The 25,647-nt window shown below is 41.8% G+C and overlaps 1 protein-coding gene across 2 annotated transcripts in view; it reads right to left on the minus strand.

Annotated features, from left to right (window-relative positions):
- Nucleotides 1-4,224: 4,224 nt before the first annotated feature.
- Nucleotides 4,225-25,647, minus strand: part of DIAPH3 (diaphanous related formin 3) — a 470,657-nt gene continuing 449,234 nt past the window's right edge. For both annotated transcript variants that reach the window (XM_053665456.1, XM_053665455.1), the window contains one exon: nt 4,225-5,456. In XM_053665456.1, the coding sequence (XP_053521431.1) occupies nt 5,194-5,456 (263 nt within the window). In that variant the 3' untranslated portion in view covers nt 4,225-5,193. The remainder of the gene's footprint in view (nt 5,457-25,647) is intronic.

Raw genomic sequence — 25,647 nt, forward strand, 5'->3', positions numbered from 1 at the left:
TGGAAAATGTTCACTGTGAACTTGACAAAAGTGTACGTTCTGCTGCTTTGGGATAAAATGTTCTAAAAATTTCAATTAAACCCACCTGATCTAATGTGTCATTTAAAGCTGCTGTTTCTCTATTTTGTGTGAATGGTCTACCCCTTGACATCAATGGGATGTTAAAATCCTCTACTATGACTGTACTATTGTCAAGTTCTCCCTTTATGCCCATCAATAATTGCTTTGTATATTCAGGTCTCTACCTTGTGTTTATACATGTTTACAGAGGTTGTAATTGCTGGATAGATTGATCTCTTTATCATTATGTGGTCTTCTTTGTTTGCTATAGTTTTTGTTTTAAAGTCTATCTTATCAGATAGAAGTATTGCTACCACAGCTTTTAATTTTTCTGTTTCCATTGCATGAATGTCTTTTTCCATCACTTTACTTTCAGTCTGTGTGTGTCTTTCAATTTGAAGTGGGTCTCTTGTGAGCAGAATTTGTATGGGTCTTGTTTTTATATTCATTCAGCTACCCTTGGCTTTTGATCAGAGCATTTAATCCATTTACATTTAAGATAATTATTGATAGGTATATAGTTATTGCCATTTTATTACTCATTTTTGTAATCTTGTTAAAGTCCCTTTAACATTTCTTATAATACTGGTTTGATGGTGATGTTTCTTGTCTGGGAAGCTCTTTCTTCTCCTTCAATGTTACATGATAGCCTTGCTGGGTAAAGTAATCTTGGTTGTAGGTCCTTCCTTTTTTCACCACCTGAATATGTCTTGCCAATCCCTTCTGGCCTGCAATGTTTGTTGAAAAAGCAGCTGACAGTTACGGGAGTTCCCTTGCAGGTATCAAGTTTTTCCCTTGCTACTTTTTAAGATTCTCTTTTTTTCATCTTTAAATTTTGGCATTTTAAATTATGGTGTGCATTGGTATGGGCCTGTTTTGAGTTCATCTTATTTGGGACTCCGCACTTCCTGGACTTGTATGTCTATTTCCTTCCCCAGGTTAGAGTTCTCAGCCATTATTTTTCCAACTAGGTTTTCAACCCTTTACTCTTCTCCTTCTGGTACTACCATTACATGAATGTTATTATGCTTGACGTTTCCCAGAAGTCCCTTGAACTATCCTTAAATTCTTTTTTTTTTTTTTTTTGCTGTTCTTATTGGATGTTTTCCACTACCTTTCATCCCAAATTGCTGATTTGATTCTCTGCTTCACCTAATCTGTTGTTGAATCCTTATGATGTGTTCACTTCAGTTATTGTATTCTTCATTTTTTTTCATGGTTTCTGTCTCTTTGTTGAAGATCTCACGAGTTCATCTATTCTTCCCCTAACTTCATTGAGCATCCGTATGACCAGTGTTTTGAGCTCAGTATCTGATAGAATACTTGCCTGCATTTTTTTTAGTTCTTTTTTCTGGAGTTTTGTCCTATGCTTTAATTTGGAACATGTTTCTCGGACTTCTCATTTTGGTAGCCTCCTCGTGCATGTTTTTATGTATATTGGGTAGGTCAGCCATGCCTTCCAGTCTTGGCTGAGCAGCTTTATGTAGGTGTCCTAGTGGCACAGTGTCCCTAGTTATCTGAGCCAGGTGTTCCAGAAGTGTGTCCCATGTGAGTTATATGTGCCCTCCTGTTGTAGCTGAGTCTTGATTGCTGTTGGCATGTCAGTGGGTGGGACTGACTCTCAGGCTGACTAGCTGTAAGGATAGGCTGTGACTCCAATGGATAAGCTGTTGTGTGGGGACTCACCTCACAAAGTGGGGACTGCTTTAGCATGGCTTTGGGCCTGCTAAGTCTGCCCACTGGGTGTGTTGTTTGTAGTGCTGGCTGGGTGTTGCTCTGGTGTAGTCTGAAGCTGGCCACTGGGTGTGTTGGTTCTGGGGCTTCTTGGGAGGGCTCATTTGCAGGCCAAGGTCAGCTTATGGCTTTTGGGGCCCAGGGCCACCATGTAGCAGCTACAAAGTAGCTACAGTTGGTTGTCACCTGTACTGGGCTTGGAGGCATCCAGGAAAGGCTATGCTACAAACTGAGGCTGGCTACACGAATGACAGGATTTGGGCCACTTAGCAAGTGGCACAAGGCATGCCAAGGTCAGCTGCTGCTTGTTTGGGGTTTGTGGACATTTGAGAGATTTCAGGAAAGGATGCAGCACTAGGTGAGGTAGGCTGCTTGTGTGGAAAATTCACTGGAAGAAGTCTGGGTCAGGTAGGCAAAGTTGGGTGGGGAAGAGAAAACAGTGTTAACAGAACATTCAGATTTGGTACCTGCCTGTGCCTGTCGGCTTGGTAGGGGGAATACTCAACAGGGAAACGATGTCTGCCAGCAGTTTTGTCTTGGAGAGAGCTGACCCAAACCCTGACCCTCCAGCTCTTGTCCTGAAGCTAGACAATTTAGTTTCTCCTTGTATGTCCCTGCTGCTTTTCAAGATGCTGTCCCTGCACTGGAGCTCAGAGAATGAGTTTGTGAGCAAGTGAGTCTATGGTTGGGCCCGTTAAGACCCAAAATGCCTAGGGCTCTAGCAGCAGTGTCTCACTCAGACTCAGTCCCTGCCAGTTTTCACAGCGAATACAGGGATTCCTCTTCCCAGAACTGGTGCCCCGGTCTGGGGAGCCCAGTTTTAGGCTGGGACCCCTTGCTCCTTTTTGGGGGTGGGGGGCTCTACAGCCAAGATATCCCTTCCGTTGCTTAACTGACACACTGTGGCTGTGGGACTAGCCTCCTTTTTGACTCCACCTCCCTTACCAGTCTCCACAAGCCTTCACTACCTCCTTAGTTACAGCAAGTGCGTTCAGCTAGTGTTCAGGTGGTTCTCAGTGGGTATTCTATCATCTAGCTGCAATTCCACTGTGGTTGTGAGAAGAGGCGAGTCCAGCATTTAACTGTTCTTCCATTTGACCGAAGGCTCTGCTTTCTTTATGTTTCAATTACGTTGATTGGGAAAATTGTTAGCTGTAAGTCTTTGCTCTTGAACAACTCAGTGATCACTTAGCTGTCTGTGTGTTCTTGCCAAATTCTCTACATTGGCCTGAGGCAAAGAGGAGGCGAATCTACTTGGGGTTTGTCAGCAGCCTGGACAGAACATCCTCATCAAGGGCACTGAGCTCTGTCAGATGGTTTCGAGTTGGCCTTTTATCTGCTAATTCACATGAACGAACGTTCGCTCAGAAACACAAAATTGTACCTCATGATCTGCCTTCAAGTCACAGTTCATTAAGACAGTTTTCATTTTCAGTTGGCTAAAGGAATATTATGAATTTTAAAACCCCAATTCTATACCTCCAGCCCCTTGTTGAATGGACATTTATCAAGGACATAGCAAAAAACGATCGGCTTCTAGTTGGCACTCACCTCTGTCGACCCTTGTATTTTTCCCTTCATATCTATAGTCTTCCTATTTAGGACTGCTCAGAACAGGCCCTTCTCCACGGTGGCGGGGAGCGGATGTGGGCACCCGCACTGCTGTGCCAGGTTCAGGCGACTGGCTCTCCTGCTCGGAAGTTGTCCTTCGGCTCCTGCGCACAGGCGCCCCGAAGCTGACTGCTCGACTTGGCGCCTCCCTGCCTGCCCCCGGGAGTCTGCGGCATCCTCCCTTCCCTTTGTGTGCCAGGCCGCTCCATCCACCCTGATGGCTGCTCCTCAGCTCCAACGTTTCAGAGCTTTCACCTGCCACCTGGTGTATCCAAACTACCTGGCTGAATTTCAGTTGTGATTCTGCAAAGCCCGAGTCTTTGCAAAATCGTGTTAAAAACCAATACTCAGAATCCTTTCATTTAAATTCTCTCCATCCCGTTAAGTTTCCTTTCTACTTAAATCTGGAAACATCTTCACTTTTCTTGATTTTTAAGACTTGTGTTCAGGAAAACAGGAATTGCAATGGGAGTACAAAATGTACGTTTCAGTGATACACAGGAGAACGATTTATTCCCACACTGCATATGGATAACACTCTGGTCCCCAATATCTATAAACAGGGCCTGGTTCATGGTTCTAATTAATTAACTTTATTAAGCTGGAGCTGAAAGGTGGCAACTTAAGGAAATAAAAAGCAGTGGACCTCACAGGCTACTTCCATATAACTGCTTTTTAACTGAAGGTAAAAGACCAGTCACTTACTTACTGCAGATAATAAAGCCAAATAGATGCTGAGATCAACTGCATAGCACAGTCTATTTCCAACTCATCCACAGAATATGCTAACTACAAAAAGGAAAGGAGTGATTTTTCTCATTAAGTGCAAGCAGCAAGTTTATTTTCTTTGATACAGAATTAACAAAGTTAATTTGATGCCCTAAATAAAATACAATCGTAACATCTGCATAAGAAAACTTTCCTTGAAACATTTCTTCAGATATTTGTTAAAATTATTGATTGTCAGGTCAAAGAAACTGCAATTCCAAGTTTGTTCGCAGAAATCAAAAAAATCCGTTACTTGGGAAGTTTCACAGCAGCAGCTCAGTCACACAGTCCCAATTACGGGGTGGGGGGCGGGGCGGGCTGCGCTCTCAGCTGAGTCCCAGCAGCACTGTAACACCACGTATGTCCAACTTTATGCAAAAGCTTGTGCATTTTGCAGAGTGTGTTCCTAGTACATCACTTTTGGAAATGTGCTCAGTGGTATTATAGTTTCTTACAGGTCTAATTACAATGAATTCAGTGATGGTAAGGAGCTTACCAATCATATCCTCACAGCTCTGTTATATTAAGTTTCACGTTTTTGATACTATGCTAATAGCATATTAACCTCAGTTCAGGGAAAATCTGGGCCTATGAAAGTAACATGCATGGATATGTAGCAAGACTTGAGGTTTAAGATTTGACGTTTATTGATGTGGAAAAGAGTAAAGTAAACATTACAGTTGACTTAGAAACTTGGTATTTTCTTAAGGACCCATTGCTGAACACATGGCCACCTCCCTGCTCTCAGAAACACGTGTGCAATTTAACCCCCAAATATAGGACACATAAATACCAGGTGATGAAAATACATTAAAGCCCATTACAACCTTGATTAAGTCACAACCTCAAGTCCATAGGAAAAGCATCACAATCATGCATTTAACTTTGTTTTTTAATATATACCATAATTTAAAATGATATAAAGTAGCATATAAAAAGCAATTTTTCCAAGTGTTAGAGCTCAGAGCATGGCTTGATATTTGGTGTGATCCTTTTTAAATTTTTTTTTACCAGTTTAATTTATAAAGCTCGTAATCTTGCCAGCAGGGCTTCAACTTCAGGAATGGATTCATTTTTAGGGACAGAGCCGAGAATTCCCATTTCCTTTTTTCCGCTGCTGTCCACGTCGCAGGCGTCCTTCCTCTCAACCGCCTTGATCCTCCCTGCAGACGCGTGAGTGTCCGGATTATAATTAAGCTCCTTGGTGACTGGAACCCTCGTTGGGTTGCTGTTGACACTGCAGTGTGGATGCGACCCTTCGGTCAACTGCGCTTTCTGGTTTTCTGCAGTGAGGAAGAAACATAACATTTATCACCGTAAAAAGCAAGGACTGTGCAGATTACAAGATATAATTTTAAAATAATTATTCTCAACAAACAAACTCTTAGCTATATTAAGCTAAAAGTATTCAAAAGAGTAAGGTAGATTTAAAATGAACATGCAGAGGTTAAGAATAAACTGAAGTATACACAGACAATCATTTCATTAGCATTTCTGCTTATTTCTTTCTTCCTTTATGCCCACGATGCCCATCACTCAGTTATTATCAAAGCTTGGTTCTGTGTTTCATTCAGGTGCCTGCTCAAATGCCATCTGAAGAAAGAGGTCTGCTCTCACCATCCATCGAAAATGACACTCACTCTCTCACTACAGCATCTCCTTACCCCCTCGCCTTTCCCTCCACAAAACTTAAAACCACTGGACACATTTTGTATTTGTTTACTTGCCCATTGTCTCTCTCTTTATTGCAATGTAAGCTCTGAGACACCAGGACATTGGTTTAAATACTGCTGTAACTTTTGTGGCTAAAATGGCCCTGGAGCAAAGTAGGTGTTCAATAAATACACACTGGGTAAAGAAATCATTTCCACACTCTATCACCCAAGATAAGCACTAGTTTGAATAATAATGAATTAATTTCCTTTGGAACAAAACCAAGGAGAAAAGCTTCTAAAAGGAATTTAAAAAGTTGACAATTTCCCCTAAAAGAAATACTGAATTTGGCAAGCAAATTGTTGAAACTTCCTAGCAAAACAGAATTGCCATAACTTACTTGTCAAATATATACACTGTGTACGTACATACATATTTTCTTTTCTTTTTTTTTTTGGTGACAGTGATGATGACTTCTCAAGGCTCTAAGGAGAGAGTTGCAACAGCTAAGGACTAAACAGCTCCAGCTGATTGACTTTTCCGAAGAACACTAGATTTTCTTTTAATTAACTGACTCTCACATTGCACAACCTCGTGAGCAATCTCTCTCACAGAGCTCCAACTTTGAAAAAACAGACACCCTCAATATTCATGTAACCTTGAATGCAGCTTGGAAATGGCTTCAACAAACTTGACATGACATTTAAAGTTTTTTGGTTATTCGCTGAGAGATGTTCCATTATCCCAACAGTAATGACTTTGGAGCACAAGCAGTCACTCATGACAGTGTGTTTTATGTGAGTGCTGAAAATTCCAACCGAAAACAGCTTGTACATTAAAAGGTGGCTGCTGGAGATATTTACTGCACTGTCATTTCCTGACCAGGGGCTCTCCGTGATGGATGAGTATTTTACACACTTTCTTGGACAATCTCAACAAATTTTAGAAGTATGATCACCTTTTAGCTGTTGGAAGAAAATAAATACACTTTTCCTATCACCTTCTCTATCAGGTGGGTAATTGTTACCCCAAAATCAACATCTAATGGAGCAGCGCTTTTCTCTCAGAGCAGTTTGTGCCCTGCAGTTCCTGAGGCACCTCGAGTGTCTGCAGGGGAGGGTGCAGCGGGCCTGGGATTCCTGCAGCCCCACGACCACACCCGTGTATTTTCTAGCACGCACCCTTTCCCCCCAAAACATGTTTGAAAGCCACATTTTTTGCTAAGTACAAATTTTTAGTTAGCTTACTGCTCCCTCCCCTAGATGGTCCTGTCTTTTCTTCTTATTTGATTTTTTGTAAGTGGCTCTATCATGATGATATTTACAATAATCCAGCTTTTTCGGCGACTGGGCAATTCCAGTCAAACTTCTGATGGCAGAGAAGAGATTAACGGGGCCGAAACGCAGGTCTATAATGTACAGTTATTCTGTCCCTTCCGAGGCTGTCATGCAGCAAGCCTGACCCCAGGGTGGCGGAGTGGAAAGAGCGTGGGATTTTAAGGCTATGCTGGGTTGAAATCCAAGCTCTACCGCTTGGCTTCACACGTTACTTAATCTCTTTGGATTTCAGGTTCTAATAATCAGCCTCACAGAGTACTTGTGAGAGTTAAAGGAAGTAATGTGAGCGACACCCCATTTTCCTCCCCCCGTTCAAAGTTTTCTAAGGGAGGCATCTACCTCCCAAGACTTAGAGGACTTTTCCAGTTGCTGCGACCTTTGTGATTTTCTGGTGACTGCAACAGTCAGGATTGAAATAACATTGTATTAATAGCTTGTGCTTATGTAGCACCTTTACTTGTAAAGCATCTGTTGCAGTTTACACATTATCACCCTCATTTTATAGACTGAGAGGCAGGAGCAGTGGGAGGTTAAGTCATCGCTTAGACTCTGGTACCCAGTGACTCAGTGGCAGCGGCCCAATGCTGTCTCCAGAGACACTAAGGCTGTCTCAGAGAAATTTGAAAAGCTTTTTGCCAAGGAAAAAATGCTAAGTAATTCAAAGCTAAGTTTCCTAATAATGACCTGTACTTAATACTTCAAAATGCTTTCTCTATGCTTGATTTTAGCCAAAGGCAGAGAAGTGGTTTTCAAAATGCTTTCTGACACGTTTAATCCTCCTTATCAATAACTTTGTAGGGCAGATGGTATACCTATGTAAATTACCTCAGCACATAGTATGTCCAACGTCACACACGTACTCCTTTCCTTTCCCGGTCCCACTTAAATTCATGATTATGAACTTCAAGTACAACCTTGGTCCCCCTACCACCCCCTCCTCCATGCACCCCTCCCATCTCCTAGATGACTATTTCTCACCTTCTGCTTTCTTTTCAAACATCCGGCATGATCGCCTTCACTCTCATTTGAGACATTCGTGGAAGTGATTAGGAGAGATCAGGCCCCCATGCGCTCTCCCTGTCTCTGCACTGAACGCTGCTGTCAGGGTCTGCTCCCTGTGCTCCTCTGTGGGCAGCACCTCGCGCTACTCTTGCTTCTCTATTCAAGGACACGCCTTTGGCCGCTGTGTCCTCACTACCACTTCACAGAAGCTTCCCAATTCCTGTGACCAGTCTCTTTAGCACACAAGTATGTTGTATCAATAATAACCTTAAGAGAAAAGAATCCTTTGACTTCGACTCCACATCCTGGCCCATTTACCACCTCTGTTGTTGACTGACTCACAGCAGAACCTCTTGGAACTGGCCTTCCTCACTTTCTCAGTTCTGTGCTCCCCATTTTTATCTGGAACCCACTCCCATCATGCTTTTGACCCTTTAACGCTTCTGAAGCAGCTCCTGCCAAGGTCACTAACAAACGGCATACTGCTAAAAACAAGAATAGTATAAACCCACTCGGATATTTTGGTTGTCTTTACTCAACCTATACCAGATCTAAGGATGAACTGCCCGGCAGAGCCTGGGTTTTCTTTCAGAGTTTGCTCTTTGAACTTGCTCCAAGGCCAAGGTAGATAACAATGGGAGGACCAAAGCAGGCAAGAGCATTCTTCCCTTCTGAGAACACTCCACAAATAGCCGGGAGCACGCTTAAGGGACAAAGTGATAAGAGAAAAACCGAGCTGGTATTTAACTCCTCTGTGGTTTCAGATACGGAATCTTTCATGAGAAGCAACAGACAAGGCGAGATAAAAAGAGGCCATTCCTGAGACCACTGAATAAATAAAAAAGAAAGAGCACAAGGGTTTCTTTAACAATGAGCTTATGGCACTGTCAGAAGTCTCTAGACAACTCTAGCCCCCACATTTATCTCTCAGCATTCGAACAGCCCCCATGCAGGTCTCCAGACGTGGGAGATCCAACATACAGCACGGAGGAGTCACATTTTAAATTGCGAAGCAGGTAAGTGAAGTCGGGTTGGAGGCGTCTTCTGCTCTACTACAACTAGAGAAATTTTTACAGTCAGAGGAAGGTCCTGAGATGAAAGTTCACTTTTATATAAAAATGTTACTGTAATATTGGTTGAAGGCCAAGTGTCTTTTGCTATAACTATTATTTTTAAAGTCCCCTGTTAATGGCTTCACATGGGCTGAAGTAGAGACCCAAATTCCACACACTTAACTGCAATAAAAACATGCACTTAATTTCTAGGAGGTTCATTTCAAACATCCAGGAGGTGCCACAACCCTGTCGTGCACTGGAAAAAATTCCATACAGGTGCTCAGAGGCATGAAATAAATAGTCATTTCGGCCAATGGGCTTGTCCTTATCATAAGAAATTAGAAAGTTGCATACAAAATGACCTACCTTGGATACATAAACTCTTTCATTCAAAGGTAAGACTGGAATGTCAACAAAAAGAGAAGCATTTTCTATTTCCCATCAATTCAAATCCTTACCTATACAGTTTTTAAAAAATGGAAAACTAAAAACATTAAGACAAAGTAGAATGATTATGTAACTCTACAAAGAGAGAAAATCTGTGCCATTATTTTGTGAATTGAAGCCAAGCCTGCTATTGCTGGCCCCCATCCCGAGATATTACAGTTGGTGTCTGTTAAGAGAAGTGTGACCTATCCAGGACCACTGACAATATCCAAAGCCACTGGTGATCAGCAAGGCCCAGCTGCTATTCTTAGTACCAGGCCAGTAAGAGAATCCTGACCACACATCTCGTGTTTATTTTCTGTAGAAATAAACAGGATGAAAATACATGCTATTTTCCTTTAACATACAAAAGGTCACTAATTTCACTGTATTTCCTCCTATGATTCTTACTATAAGAATGGATTCTGGAGTCTTACCACAGCTTTTTCCCCCCTTGAAAATGAAGGAAGTTGAAAATCATTGAAAAGTTGAATGGCTCTTAAATATAGAAAACTCACTAGACTTAGATATGAGAATAAAAGCCTTAAACTGCATTCGTGTTGGGTCCCACATGGCCTTTGGCAGACTGGAGATTTGGATGACAAAGAAAACTAAAAAAAAAAAACAACAAAAAAAACAAAAAAACAAGGAACAAAACCTCTACCATCCTGAGCTAACATTTCCATTGTTTTTTTTTAATTTCTTATTCTTTTTTTAAAAATTTTATTTAGCTATTTTTCAAGTCCATTTTTTTTGTCTATTTCTCCCATCCCAGCCCCACCCCACCCCGCGTCCATTGTTTTTTGAGTAACACAAAAAACAGAAAACCAGGAAAACTGCTGACACAAAAACGTAAATCTAAATATATGCGGCTTGGCATCAAACGAGGAAATATTTCAGCCAAGAGCGAAGAAGGCGCGGCTGCCGCCCTGGCTGACAGCCCTCGGGGAGCGCCCTCTTGGCTGCAGGAAGTATCAGTTATGGTTCAGAGAGAGGCATGATTCCCTTTAAGTCAGCATTGATCCCCCATCACACTGTGGTTCTAATGGGCATGAGCTTCTTAGAAGTGCCAACTCTCAGATGAAATAGGAAACTGAGCTCCTGCCTTTTGTGGTCAACCGTGAGCCTGTGGCAGCTTTGACAGGACGACGAATGTGGAGCTCCGGCGTCCGCCATGGACTGCATTTGTTTAGTCTTTCTGGAATTCGGTCTCCCCTAACAGTCCTGTACCTTTCCCTCTTAACTGTTACTTTGGCCTCTACTGAGGAACTGTTTGTTTCACCCCGGCAATGACTTGACGTTGGTGAGGGAAAAAGTGATTCATAAATATAATTTTAAAGCACTACTGGGTCTACGTGATAGTAAAGTGTGTGACAAATATATGTTTTTAATCTATGCAACAACGGAAGTTAGTGCTGGCCGCCAGCAGCCCACATCCCTGTGGTTTTCCTTACTGCTGATTTACTGATGCTATAAATAATTGTCTTCCCCCAGCTTCATTTTGCTGTTTATTTTTCCTTTTATATTGAAAGTGTATAAAAATGATAAAAAGAGCAAAGGGGCATTTTGTATATAGTTAAAATCTTTCAGGAGTGCTAAGAAACTCTTATTGAAACCATATGTAAAAACAAAAACCAAAACAAAACAATTACTTCCCCCATTCAAACAAAACAAAGCAGAGGATGATAAATAAAAAGTATTGTGTCTCTGAGTAGAGAAGGTACTTGACAATTAAACTAGAACTTTTTGGTTTTTTTTCTCAGAAAGCCATCAAATATACACTTCTATTCAGTCTCGTTCTGTAGCACTACCCTTCAGGTAAAACTTCAGAGATGGCACTGACATTTTGCAGTTTCCTGTGCTGAGCCTCCCTAACTGGCCTAGGGCTGGAAGGAACTGGCGACGGAGGAGGCGATGGAGCAGGCGATGGAGCAGGCGATAGAGCAGGTGACAGAGCAGGCTGAGCCGGAGACAAGGCTCAAGTCTTCAGATTCCTGATTAGAACGCCCTCTCACAATAAAGCCCTTGACCGTGCTTATGCTCCTGCTTTTTGATGACTCATTTTCAGTCATCTTCGATAATTTATTCTACCTTTCAGCCCCTTGCCAAACACAATGATGCCCATTTTTCTGTACCTTCTACATTCTTTTGGCCAAGATCCCATAGCTGCAGTCGCGTTCTCTAGGAAGGAGTGGCCCTGTTCTGTGCCCAGCCCTACGGGGCGGGGTCCCACACTGCGCCCACCTCAGCCTCCCGGGCATTTATCTCAGTGCCCTACCATGACTTCAGACCACATGTTTTCAAACCAGACTTCCACGTGCAAAGCAGTGCCCTCTTCATACTTAAAGCAACCACAGCACCTGTTTACCAGTCCCACTCTCTGCTCCCCACAGCTGCCTCGGGTCACTCTGCACTTGTGGTCTCCAGTATGTGGCTTAGCAGCCATTAAGTAAATATTTCTAAAGAATGCAACTGCCTGTCAGATAATGCATGACAGGTAGGAAACACCTTGATAAGTTGATCTGGTGGTTTCAGAGGAAGAGGGTGGGGAGATAACATAGGACTATGATTTGATATTAGTGTTATTAAATATATATATATCTAAAAAACTCATTACATGCTATTTTAAATTTTTTCCAACAACCCTAGAAGACAGCTACTAACAACTCAGAAAACTGAGGGGTAGAGAAGTTCCCGACTGAGCAAGCCCTGCAGACCTCTCTAGCTGCCCCGGGCAAGGCCGACCCAGAGCTGGTGCTGCCCGGGCTCTGGCGTCGTGATAGAGCCGATGAGACCGACACACTGGGAAGTGGACAGAGCACCTTACATGTGAGAGGTTCCAGGAGGCCGATCCCTCATGCTGATGACTGGGAAGCTGTTGTTATAGTATAACGTGCTTTCAACTTTCTCCTTTACCTCTCATATTTCCTAATTCAATATTTGTTAGAAACTTTCAATGAATGCACAGGTGTTTCTTCTGAATAACAAGCTATTTTAAGTCCATTTCACTTTGATTCATAGACTCATAAAATGTAGACTTACGCAAACTCAGGAAATAGAAGAGTCTCAGTTACTTGGTAGAACCGTCAGGCCACTGCTTAAATTCCACTTACTCAGCCTCCTGTCGGATGGTTGTCTAGCCTAAGTTTGAAGGCTTCCAGTCACATCCACATAATCATAGAAGGCCATATATTCCTCCTTTGTACAGCTCTAATAATGAAAAGTTTTACCTTATATTTTTCTAGAGTTTGCTTTAGACACTGGCCCTACTCATGTTTTCCATTAGGGCTGTATTAAGTGAGTCTAATTCCTCTTCTACTCACTACCTGTTCACCCATTAAAAGACAGAAATCGCATTCCCCAAATCTCTTTGTCAAGCCAAACAGCTACGATTCCCACTGCTCTCCTTGAAGTAATAGTGACATCAATTCATTAGTTGATTCAGTGAGTACTCAGCTACCATGCTAGGTGCTGAGTCCTTGAAATATTTAGGATTGTGCCATTTTTATAATAAACATGCAAAACCATAGTCATTTAAATAGTTCAAAACTCTGGGAAGAACCAAACCCAACTACTGTATCCAGTACTATAAAACAATAGCATTGTATATCAGAGAGTCCTTTTGAATTCAACCTTTAAAAAAATTTTCATGTATACTTAATGTGAGTCTGATTTTCAACATATGCCTAATAAAAAAATCTGCTTAAAACAGCCTGTTTCTATTCATTAGAGAATTCAAACCTGGCATACACGTGTGATGAAGACCATGTTAAATTCAAGTAATTTTATGTATGACCATGACACAGAAATGCCCCTTTACTTCTCCACAATCCATCACTAAAGGCATTTTGTTAGCCATATCTAAAAGGTAGTAATATGTTCGAGGACTAAGAAAAACTCACAGCCATCTAAATCTGATCTAACTTACTAGGTTACAACTCCATGTGGGCAAGGATCTTTCTGTTTTATTCACTGTTGTGTCCCAGGTATAGTAAGTCCTCAGATACTGTCACTGATAGGTTCTTGGCAACTGCAACTTGGAGTGAAACAACGCACAGTGGAATGACATACAATGAATCCAGGTCAGGACTGTACTCGCCAGCGCTCATCCTGGCGGTTCAAGGCACAAGGTGGGAACCCACCTCAGACAGCACGCCCTTTCTTCGAAGGGCCACCCTCACGCACCCGCACGCACCCACACCCACACCGTGCCAATGCAGACACACCCGTTCACCTCACACGCACGTCTTTGGGAAGTGGGAGTCCCTGGAGAGAGCCACACAGACAAGGGGAGAACATGCGAACTCCACACAGACAGTGGCCCGAGGCGGAAATCGATTTTCCCCTTCGTTAGCATTACAACAGAACGAGAGACTGAACAGTTATTTGAGGACTTGCTGTACTCGGAATGGTGGTGCCTGCCTCTCAGTGAATGTTTGTACATTATTTCTTGAGCAACTGAACCTAAGTACAATATAATTTTACCACCTCGTTTCACTTAATGTTTCATAGTAATCTGTTAAAAAAAAACACTTTGGAATAGCATTCCCTAAATAACAAACTGATGACGTATCACAGAATTATGATTAATGCATATTTGTTGTGTTTTCTGGCCTCTTGAGGACATAGCACTGAGTCTAAGACAGCTGTCCAATAGAAACACAATGAGTCAGCAAAGTAAGCTATATATGCAACTTAAAATTTTCTAGAAATCACATTAAGCATTGTGAAGAGTCAGGTAGAATTAATTTTAAAGATGTATTTTACGGGACCAAATGTCAGCTTGCTAGTGTTCATCCTGGCAGTTTCGACATGTAAGCAAAGTAAAACGTACTGGCAAGATCCGTAACATTCTGTTTTGGGGAAACACTAAGTCTTCACACCAAGTACCTGTCACACCTGCAGCACCCTGTAGCCTCCATCCAGACCAGCCGCACCTCCAGGCCTTGGCAGTGCGCGGCTACCGGCTACAGTACTGCGGGCACCGCCCTAACGGAGTCTCTACCAGCACTCTCACTTGCGATGCGTTTAGGTTGGATATCTTTGTAGAAACTTACAGTGATAATAACGTTACCTCAAGTTTGATTTAGTACTATAAAAGACCTAATAATTATTAAAAATAATTTAGAAATCATAAAAATTTAAACTCCAGTTAAAAGTTAAAGTTCAAATCAGAATAATCCATATCCTAATGGAAATTAATATTGTCCATTTACCCATATTTACTAAAAATACTTCTATAATTTACTTAAGTTACCAGCAGGAGTCCCCAACATCCGGCCGAGGACCAGTACTGGTTAGGAACCTGGCAACAGAGCAGGAGGTGAGCTTGAATGTAACGCACTTGAATCATCCCCAAACCACCCCCCTCAACCCCTATCTGTGGAATAATCGTCCTGCATGAAAATGGTCCCTGGTGCCAAAAGGGTTGGAGACCGCTGCTGCAGAGGGATGTGTAGTTCTCCTGGCCACAGCAGAAATTACAATAGCAAGATAATAAACCCCACCCTTGTATGGGCATGTCTTTTGGAATCTCTTACTCAGTATTAGAAATGTATTTATTCTGCAATTTACTTCCCTGTGTAGTTTGGATTAGAAAACTTGGCTTTGTTCTATGGTCAGAGTGTACACAAATCATGGTTAGTTATCATATAAATATGTGCTGTTAATTACATAAGGAAATAATTGCAGTTATAAATACATTCCTAATATTGAGGTAATCCCAACATACAGACTTTATTAAAATTAGGTCAATAAATGAAAGACAAACTATTAACAATATCAATTCTTACAAAAGAATTTTTCTCAATATTTTTACTTTAGCTACATAAGAAACAGTCAAGTGAAAGAATGCAATGTTCCAAAATTTGAAGAGGAAGGGACAGTTGGATATTCCTACGTAATGTGGATCTATGTACTTTTGTGAATGGTAAAACTAAAGTTAAGAACACAGTCGTGACAGGCGGACACCAACTGCAACAAGCCCACTGCTGTGCGGTCTCTGTGTGGACTCGTGTTTCCAGCCACCCAAGCAGAGGAAGACCAGGCTCCCTACTTTTGCTTCATGGTTCTAGAAATACGCGTTTTAGTAAGTCAGTGAAAATTAGAAGGGTCTAACATTAACTGTGACTCTCCTTCTCTCCAAAATGAGATTGGCCTTTATTTCTTGCCATTCTTCTATTCAAATTGGAACTGAAGTACAGAGTTGCCACTGTTAGAAGCTGATAGACTTGCCTCTTTTGATTGTTCTATTCATAGCCCAGCAGCATGGAATGATGGTACCAAGTTTCATTATAAAATCTGAAACTACTTCTAAGATTTTGGTTTCATATATTTCTAGAAAATGAGTTAAAAAAAAAAAGATCTGGCATGCGTCACAGACATTACTGTAAAGAGAGCAGCTCAGACCAGTGCACTACTGCCTCCTACTGTCAGCTGGAGGAAAGTGAGGGCCTCGGAGGACGGAGCTCAACCTCGCTCCGTTTACAGACTTGGGCATCACTGGCCGCCTCGCTCCCGAGGACAACTTACACCCTGTGCCCTGGGATCATCACCTGGGAGGATCTGTTGGCGTTTTCTGAATTTTCCTGAACTCCTTCCTTGCACAGACTGCTAGATCTTTGACAAAAGTCCAGGAAACACCCTGGGTGTGGACCTCATCCACTGAGAGCATGTGCACCTGGTTTTAAATTTACAAAATATCTGTTCTTTTAAAATTCCTTTCCACATTATTTTATTCTTAAAATTTCATTTTTTTCTCCCCTTTCCCCTTCAAAGACTTACCACATACACACTGTAAGGAAAAATCAAGAGAAAAAAAATCTGTATGATTTTTAAATCTTTTAGCAGCTTTCTCCTAAATAAAAATATTAACAAGTATGAGTTAAAATATATAGTGGAAAATATAACAATTCATTACATAAGAAAATGTTTGAAAGCTTTAATTATGTATCAAAAATATGCACAGAATATATAAGTATTTAGAGTAAATACAGGGATGGGCAAAAGTAGATTTACATTTGTTCATATAGAAAAATACAATGAATAAGAAATAATACAGAAGTAAACCCATATTTTGCATATTCCCAACTGAAAACCTACTTTTGCCCACCCCTGTATAAACCACTCATTTCTAGAATCAGTACATTTGGATCAATGATTTGGGCGCTGGTTTGTAGAGTCCTTTGTGCTCAAACTACAATCTGACTTATGATGGTTTCGGCTGAGTCAAGAAATATCAATCCACATTTTAAAGATAAAATTTTTGATAGGAAAAATAAATCAGGCAAACAGAACCCTGCTTAGAAGCTGCTCCCTTTTAATAAGGAAACAGTAAGAAGAATAGGTCAATGTTACTTCAGGTACTTTACTGCAAACAAAACACTATCTGTGGTTACAGGCTGCACTGAAATTACTGAAAAATCGGTTTCTGTACACAACTCATTTTTAATGCAGCTGATGGGCTGGACCTGCGCTTCCTGAGACCCTACGGAGGCAGAGCCTGATCAGGACACGCAATTGCCTCTTTCCATTTCCCGCTGTAGATTCCGGCCTCGGGCTTCTCTATTGTAGCCAGCGGGACTGTTTTCTCAAAGACCTACTTCTACTCATCTTCCCAGGGCTTTGGAGTACCTCCTGTCTCTATGGTAACATGAAACACAAAGCATTAGAAATGTACCATACAGCAGGCAGAAAAGAACGAAATTAGAGGGCAGTACTCTTGGTAAGCTAAAGCAGGTGCTGACTGCAGGAAAATGGACAGAGGGCAAGCTATTGCAAATGTCAGTTGTCCATTTCCGGCATATTCTCTTAAGATTTATAGTAATTGTTAGCTCAGAAGAAGTTTTAAAGTATATGGAACCTTAAAATCGACATGGTATTTGATATTAAAAAAATTACTGAGGATCCACACTAACTGTAAATGTCCAGCAATTTATGGTTCATTAATTATTGAGATGCAAGTTCTCAGCTGAGATACAAAATATTAAAAAGAAAAAAAATTAAATCAAATATTCCAGAATGGTTCATGTTAAAGACAAAGGAAACTGTTATCATCACACTACAGAATATTCCCTCTTTTATTACTTTAAGATAATATAAGCGTTTTCAGTGTTTTGAAATTTGGGACATTGTATAAAATGTAGTGCTTAAGTCTATTTGGTTCAGTGGCTCAGTACAATCAGAGAGTCTAGACCCCACACTCTTGGTCAATTCCAGTCTATTTCTTGGTCACAAACATCATCCTTAACTTATGATGATGTGTATGAGGAGCAGTAATGCTATTCAGTGGGAATCTGAAAATATTCGTATTAACCCCAAACATCTATATACATGCAAGACATGTTATTATTGCAGCCATTTCATACATAGCTATTCTGTCACTGTTTTAAAAATATTTCACATAAGATGAGTAAATACACTTATTTATTATATTTAATATGCTATATTATTTATTTTACTATATTATGAAAAATAATGCTGAATAAATAATACATTTTCGGCACATAAACTCACAGATCAACAATGTTGGCTCTGAACTCTGTTTGTTGAGGCAGTACCCCAACAATTAGACTGGTGGAAATTCAGGGGAGCTAATACACACTCACCTGTGGAACTCTACAGTTAGGATCTCAGAAGATTTCTTTCCACAGTCTAAGTTTTTTTTTTTTTTTTTTTAACTCACCAGCTGAGATGCACCTATAAGCTCCAGCCACTAGAGGTTGGACAGTCACACCTGTCACCAATCATTAAATTAAAGTGGGTATTACAGCACCTTGAAGAATTCTGGTGACTTAAAATACAGAACATAAACATTCTCTTACAAATATCACAGTATAGTAATAATATGCCTTCTAATTGATTATTCTATTTCTAAAGGTCTTAGATTTTGCAATGCTACTACCTTTCTGTACTTGCTCTCATTTAATTGGAAGAGAGAAGAAATAATCACAATGAATGGACTGTAGAAACCCTCACAATTAATGGAATCCCATGACATGAAAAGGCCTCTTCTGGAGTAGAAGAGGTAAGTGATGTGTCCTGCAGTTGACCAAGTCCATTTGGAGACCCAGCATTCATGGGCTTTCCAACAGGAACCACTGTATCTTTATTTTTTAAATATTTTAAAATTTATTTTTAGAGAGAGGGGAAGGGAAAGAGAAAGAGTGGGAGAGAAACATCAATGTGTGGTTGCCTCTCATGTGTCCCTTACTGGGGACCTGGCCTGCAACCCAGGCATGTGCCCTGACTGGGAATCGAACCAGTGACCCTTTGCTTCACAGGCCCAAGCTCAATCCACTGCGCTACACCAGCCAGGACAGGAACCACTACCTCACGTCTATGTTCTCCTCGATTACATAGACCTCATTATCTCACATGTTTACAGCCCCACTTAACACAGTAAAAAATAATCATAATGGGGTGGTAATTTCTTATCTATCCAGTGAGGTTTACTACGTGGCAAACCAAGTATAGTTTGTTAAAACACAAGAAGACTTTTGAATTCTAACACAATCCACAAAGATAGAACCCAGATTTTGTTCTAACAAAAATACTACATTCACTTTCTCACCATTATTACAATTAATAAAATAATTATGTCTTTTTGTATTTCAAGTTTTGTTTCGCAAAAAAATAATGAAAATAATACTGATGTATTCGAGCACTTAGTAAGTGCCTTTTACATGAACTGTCATATAGCCTAATAGAATATAATTCTTATTCTATTTCACAAATGAGGAAGGGACACTATGAGGAGTTAATGAACTTGTCCCAGGTCAGAGGCAAGTTACGGTGAAGCTTGAATTCAAGCCCAAGTCCCCTCATTCAGGTCTGGGCTCCAAACTATTCCACTGCTATCTAACTTAAAAAACAAAAAAAAGTACACGTGCTGAAAAAAGTAGTACACAGTATTCCGACATCAGCACAAGGAAGTAAAGTGTGATATACTTCATTTCTACTGATATTGTTTTTGACAAATACCTTAAAAATTATTTGAGCTCTCTAGTTAAACAGAACCAGGAATATATTTTCCAGAGATTTTGCTTGTATTGTATAAAGTACTACCTGTGCTTAAAATGCAATATAGCCAGTTATTCATAGAAGAAGCAAAATCTGTGACCCAGATTCAACAGTACACTACAACATTCAGAAAGCTAGTTTATGACGGTCTCTCCGACATGCACAGAGGAAAGGCTCCGAGACGTCCGTGGATGCCCGAAACCACAGATAATACTGGCCCTATACACACTATATTTTTCCCACAAACACACCTATGTTAAAGATTAATTTATACATTAAACGCAGTAAGAGATTGACAACAACAATAATAAAATAGAGCAATTATAACAATCTGCTATAATACAAGTCACGTGAATGGCTTTGGGGCCCTAACTAAGCATGATAAGGGTGACTGGACACAAACACTGTGATACCAGGACAGCTGGTCTGAGAACTGAGGGCTGCTGAGTGAGTAACGTCTGTTCATGGCATGGCTATCAGAGGAATGGCTCCGGGCAGTGTGGGGGTGTGAGATTTCATCACGCCACTTGGAGTGGCATGTGATTTTAGAAGCTCAAAATCGTATCTGGAATTTTCCATCGAATATTTTTGACTGCAGTGGATCAAAGGTAACTGAGACCGAGAATAACTGCAACCGTGGAAAACAAGACCATGGACAAGGAGTGACTATGGTACTTTGACATCACACATAAAAACTACGACTTTTAATTAATACTGTCCAATTTGTCCCAGCTAGCGTCCAGAATGTTTGTAAAATGCTAGAAAATGTTTTTTTTTTTTTTAAATAAAATGAGCTAACCACAATGCCTCAGTCAAGTTTACATTTAAAAATTTTTTAATGTATTTCTCTCACTGGCAAGCCCTGCTTGAGGAAGCTGCTATTCTCTTAGGAAACTGAGCAATTCCTGAATCTAAGACGTGTTGTAGCTTTTTTAGTTTTACGGAGGTAGTGAACCCTGGAATGCCGCCCCTTTTCTACTCCTCTGTCATGATCATTGTAACAATCTGCGATCCCTCGGATCTCATTGAACGCTACTGATTTCTCAAACGGCTGTGCTGTCACTCGCCGCTGAACTGTTATTGTACTTCTCTCCCATGTTGCATATCTTGGTCCACTCAGTGTCGCGGTTTTTTTTGTGTGTACCTGCTATATGCCAGAGTCAAGTGATAAGACCATCAACTCCTTAGAGAAGAGTCTGTGTTCTTCTCATCCCCTGTGGAGTTAAAAGCAGTACTTTACACGCAGATATGGCATATGTCATCATAAGAGTCTACAATCAAGGCAGCAAAGACTATGTTTAACAATTTCTGGGCAGATGGAGACCATGCTTTCATTCACTTTGCATGAAATGCTGGGTGTGTTACAGAACAGGGCCAAGGGCAAGGGGGGGTGGTGCAGATACACTATTACTGAAAGGACCCCCTGCCAGGTCTGTTATGTCCATCACCTTGGGAACTATACCAGAGATTCGTGAAAAGGAAAGGAAATGTTTATTCAATGCTATACAAAGTGATCTAATGTCTTCGTTAAAGTATCAAAGTCCTTTTTGATACCCACAGACGCCCACAATGCTTCCTTTTCCCCCTGCCCTAATTTGGGGTACCATATCTCAGGAAAAGAAATAGATGTCCCTTACTCTGACTCCTGACACCATCAGCTCTGTTGCCATCCAGGCAGGATCTCCAGTTAATCCAAAGCCATGTGGCACCTTCTCATGGTCTACTGGCAAGAGTTCTTTCACCCTTCTTCCAGACAAAGTCTCTCCTGCTTCCCAGGCCACGTGGTCAAAGGGAGCACCCCAAAGCCACATGGTCCTCTTCTACCAAAGCTGCAGGGGTCCCCACTCTGGCCAAAACTGAATGGTTCTTCTCTGCACCAGAGCTGAGGGGGTCTGCACTCTGGCCAAAAGCACGTGGTTCTCTCTTCACTGCACGGCAGGGAGGGGGTCTACACTCTGGCCAAGCCAGGTGGTACTCTCTTCTCAAGGCTGCCGAGTCTGGGTTTAAATCCCCTCACCAACCTTCCTCTGTACCCATATTTCCAACTCCTCCTACAGTCAATTACATCTTGCAGCATTCCTGTATATTACGAGTTACTGGGTTGCCATTGAGAGTCTAGGCAGGTGTGGCCTCATGTCATGGAGCCAATCTTCTTCAAGCACTCACACAGGCGCTGTAACTTGGGGGAACTGCCCCCAGTCACATTTTGGGGGAAGTCCCTTTCCACCCCCTATCTCAGAACATGGCCATAGCTATGTAACATATCTATGCAGCCAGTTAAAGGCTATAGATATGTTAAATGACCATGCCATGGATTAGCTGCAAGGCTGTGGCTGAACAAAACAGCCCTGCATGTTCCTGCTCCATGTGTCCCTTCCCCCAACTCACACCTGTGGTGGGGAAGGGGTGAGGACATCTTATATGTCTTTCTAATATTTCCTAGACACCTTGAGTTCTGGGCCGCATTCCAAATTCCTATTTGGGGCCCCCTCCTGGCTGCACCCTATAACAGGTGTGTACAGTGGCCACACTGTACTGTCAGGGACATTGCAGAGGATGAGCAGACATGGTTCCTGCCCTCAGGAGGCTTAGTCTCATCACATCCCTCCAGCAACATCTACAGAGGTATTTGCTTATTATTTTCCCTATGTCACAAGGAGAAATGGCAAGACTGCTCAACGTGATTTGAACAGTCAATTATGCCTCTCATTTTTTAATGCATTATTAGATCTGGTATCTGTTATAGATTTTATCAAAAATAAGATCCATGCCTCTTAAATAATAAACAGAAAAGTTTAAGTCCTGTGGATGTGTCAGATTAAAAAAAATGTTTAGGACTGGGAAGGAGGGTGTCATCTGTGGCGGTAGATGGTAACTGAAGGGAACCCATTCAGTGATGAAAGTAAAGGGCCTACTGAGGAGATGGTCTAATGGGAGAGGACTGATGAACTTGGCTATGGGGGGCCTGGCTGACAGGTGGGAGACAGGGAGAGAAGAGAGAAGGCTATGTAGGCTGTGTAAAAATACAGGTATGAAGTTATCAAATCAGGAACAGTTCATACAGGATGAACTAGGCAGGATTTGAAGAATAGCATGAAGATGGAATAAATTTGTAGTCAGAAGTCCTGAATTTGAGATGCTTTTGCCCCAGACGTAGTTGACAATGGTGGCTGTCTCCACTATCTTCTTTCACTGTGGATAATGTCCTGTTATTCTTGCTGTCAATGTTATATTAGAAAAAATGATATGACGTCATCGTGCTACCTGGGCCTCTCTGAAGAGGCTGGTATTCCAGTTTCCACGAACCAGGTCCAAGTGCTTCGGCACAAGAAGTCAGCTCCAGGGAACCCTCTTTAGCGCCCACCCCATACCTCCTCCCATTCACTCTCACATAGCACCCTGTTCTTTTCCTTCACTGCACTTACCATGAGCGTAATGTGTTTGGGTAATTATATATTTAATATCTGTGTCCTCTACTGCATCCCACTAAAGAAATCTTTCACTCAGTCTCTTCCGAAGATAATGCCAGTAATTTAGTGTGCCTCTCTGCGCCAAACACGATAAGGCGTTTAGAAAACTTTTCCCATTAGTGCTCACATACTCTATGAAGCTGTTATTAATAACCCCATTAAACAGGAAAAATATCACTATCTGTCAGAATGTGGTGATGCTCTTTGCTTTGCTGCTGGAACTCCCGGGGGGGACGGTGATGATCTTCTCAGGCAAATTACAGGCCCCTTTGTGGGAGGCAAGTTTAGCTCACCCACCTTTCCTGCCGTCTCTACAGATCTGGCTTTAACTGAGCTACTGCCACAGAACAATCTTTTTATCAAGCTGTATGCTCATTGTTTGTTTGTTCTTTGGCTTTACACGAAAGGGAATCCAAAGCCATTTCCCTGACTCATCTGATTGGCTGCAAACTCTGCATTTGTGACTAGTACATCAGAAGGTGCTCTATCATGAAGCTCGTTTATACCTGAAAGGAAAAACTGGAAGGGTTTCTTCTTCGCTCTATCGTTCAATTTTTATTCGCTGGAATGACTCTCTTCATCGCTGTAGACCTCAGCACCTTTCTTAGTTTACCTGGGATGATTAAATAGGCCTAACCTACACAGAGACTTTTATGGCAGGAACAATATACACAAAAGCTCTTTGATGAGTACAGATCACCATACAGAGGTCAGATATCGGTAAAGTGTCCTCTCATCACAAATCTCGAAAGCAGCTGTGTTTGGGCTTCTTTTCTAATGGTTATAGCAGGAACCTCTGTAACAGACACTCCTAAAATTATATAACTGTGAGTGAACACAGAGCCATTGATGATGCTCTTGGAGTAACTGATCAAGATATTGATACAGGGTGCAGCCAAGGGGGTGGTGCAAAAAATATTTGGAATGGTGTCCAGAACTCAAAGTGTATACGAATACTGGAGAGACATATAAGATGTCCTCACCCCTTCCCCCCCACAGGTGTGAGTTGGAGGAAGGGACACATGGAGCAGGAACATGCAGGGCTGTTTTGTACAGCCACAGCCTTGCAGCTAATCCATGGCATGGTCATTTAACATATCTGTAGCCTTTGGCGGGTCACTTGGATATGTTAAATGGCTGTGGCCAGGCTTGGAGCTAGGGGAATGAAGTCACTTCCCCCCAAGATGCAACTGGGGGCAGGTGCCCCGAGTTACAGTGCATGCGTGGGAGCTTGGAGAGATTGGCTCCAGGACATGGGGCCATACCTGCCCAGACTAATGATAGCAGCCCAGTAAACTTGTAATAATACAGAAATACTGGTAGGTGGGAGGAGTCGGAAATAGGGGTACAGAGGAAGACTGGCACGGGATTTAAACCCAGGCACAGCAGCCGTTGAGGGAGAGCCATGCGGTTTTGGGCAGAGTGAGGACCCCCTCTTGGTAAGGTGAAAGAGGGAGCCACGCGGTTTTGGCAGAGTGCAGACCCCCCTCTTTCCCAGGTGAAAGGGAAAACCACGCAGCTTTGCCAGAATGGAGATCCCTGCAGCCAAGTGAAGAAGAAAGACACATGCTTTTGGCAGAGTGCGAACCCCTGCAGCTTTGGTAGAAGAGGCCCACGCGGCTTTGGGGTGCCCCCTTTGGTCGAGGGGCCTGGAAAGCAGGAGAGACTTTGACTAGAACTTGGTAGAAAGAACTCTTGCCAGTGGACCGTGAGAAGGTACCACAGTACTTTGGATTAACTGGAGATCCTGCCTGACAGCCAACACAGCTGATGGTGCCAGCGGCCTGGAAAAATGGATGTGTGTTCTTTTCCTGATTTATGGTACCCAGAGTTGGGACAGTGGGAGAAGGGAGCGCTGTGTGGGTGTAGGTGTACAACCTAAAGGACTTTGATATTTTAGTGGAGGCATTAGGCCTGAATAGCATTAAATAAACATTTTGTTTCCTTTTCACAAATCTCTGGCATTGAGAGATGTCTTTCCAATTGGCGGCAGACAGACGAGCCCAGTAGGTATTAGTATACTGTCCTTGGGAGGGGTCCCTGTTTTGCATCCCTGGGTGGACCAAATATTCCCCCCCTTGAACCTCTGTTCGGTAACAATATCACTTCTCATGTAAAAAAAAAAGAAAGAAAAACTTTATTTCTGTTATCCTCAATGTAATCTATACCATCAGCCAACTAATTTATGCTTACATGTAGTGTGATTACTTTCACAGTTAAAGTGATAAACCCAGTGAAGTGCATTTATTCATTAATTTGATGAGGATAAGGTGGGTGGATATCCAAATTCTGAATATATTTGATGAGAATGTCAGCTGTAATATTTATGAATCACAGGTCTCTGATTTAAAATAAACTGACAGCTTCCTCTTAAAGCTTGATAACAGCAACCAGTTTAAAATCAAACTTGAGGATTTCAGGGCATCTAGAATTATTAAGAAAAAATTGCAAAAAGCTGTTTTATTTTGTGGGGGAGGGCGGTGGTGGTTTGGGGTGGGAAGGAGATTCTTT

The sequence above is a fragment of the Artibeus jamaicensis genome, unplaced genomic scaffold (genome assembly GCF_021234435.1).
Source record: "Artibeus jamaicensis isolate MK-2021 breed Jamaican fruit bat unplaced genomic scaffold, CSHL_Jam_final contig_415, whole genome shotgun sequence".
In the NCBI taxonomy this organism is placed as follows: domain Eukaryota; kingdom Metazoa; phylum Chordata; class Mammalia; order Chiroptera; family Phyllostomidae; genus Artibeus; species Artibeus jamaicensis.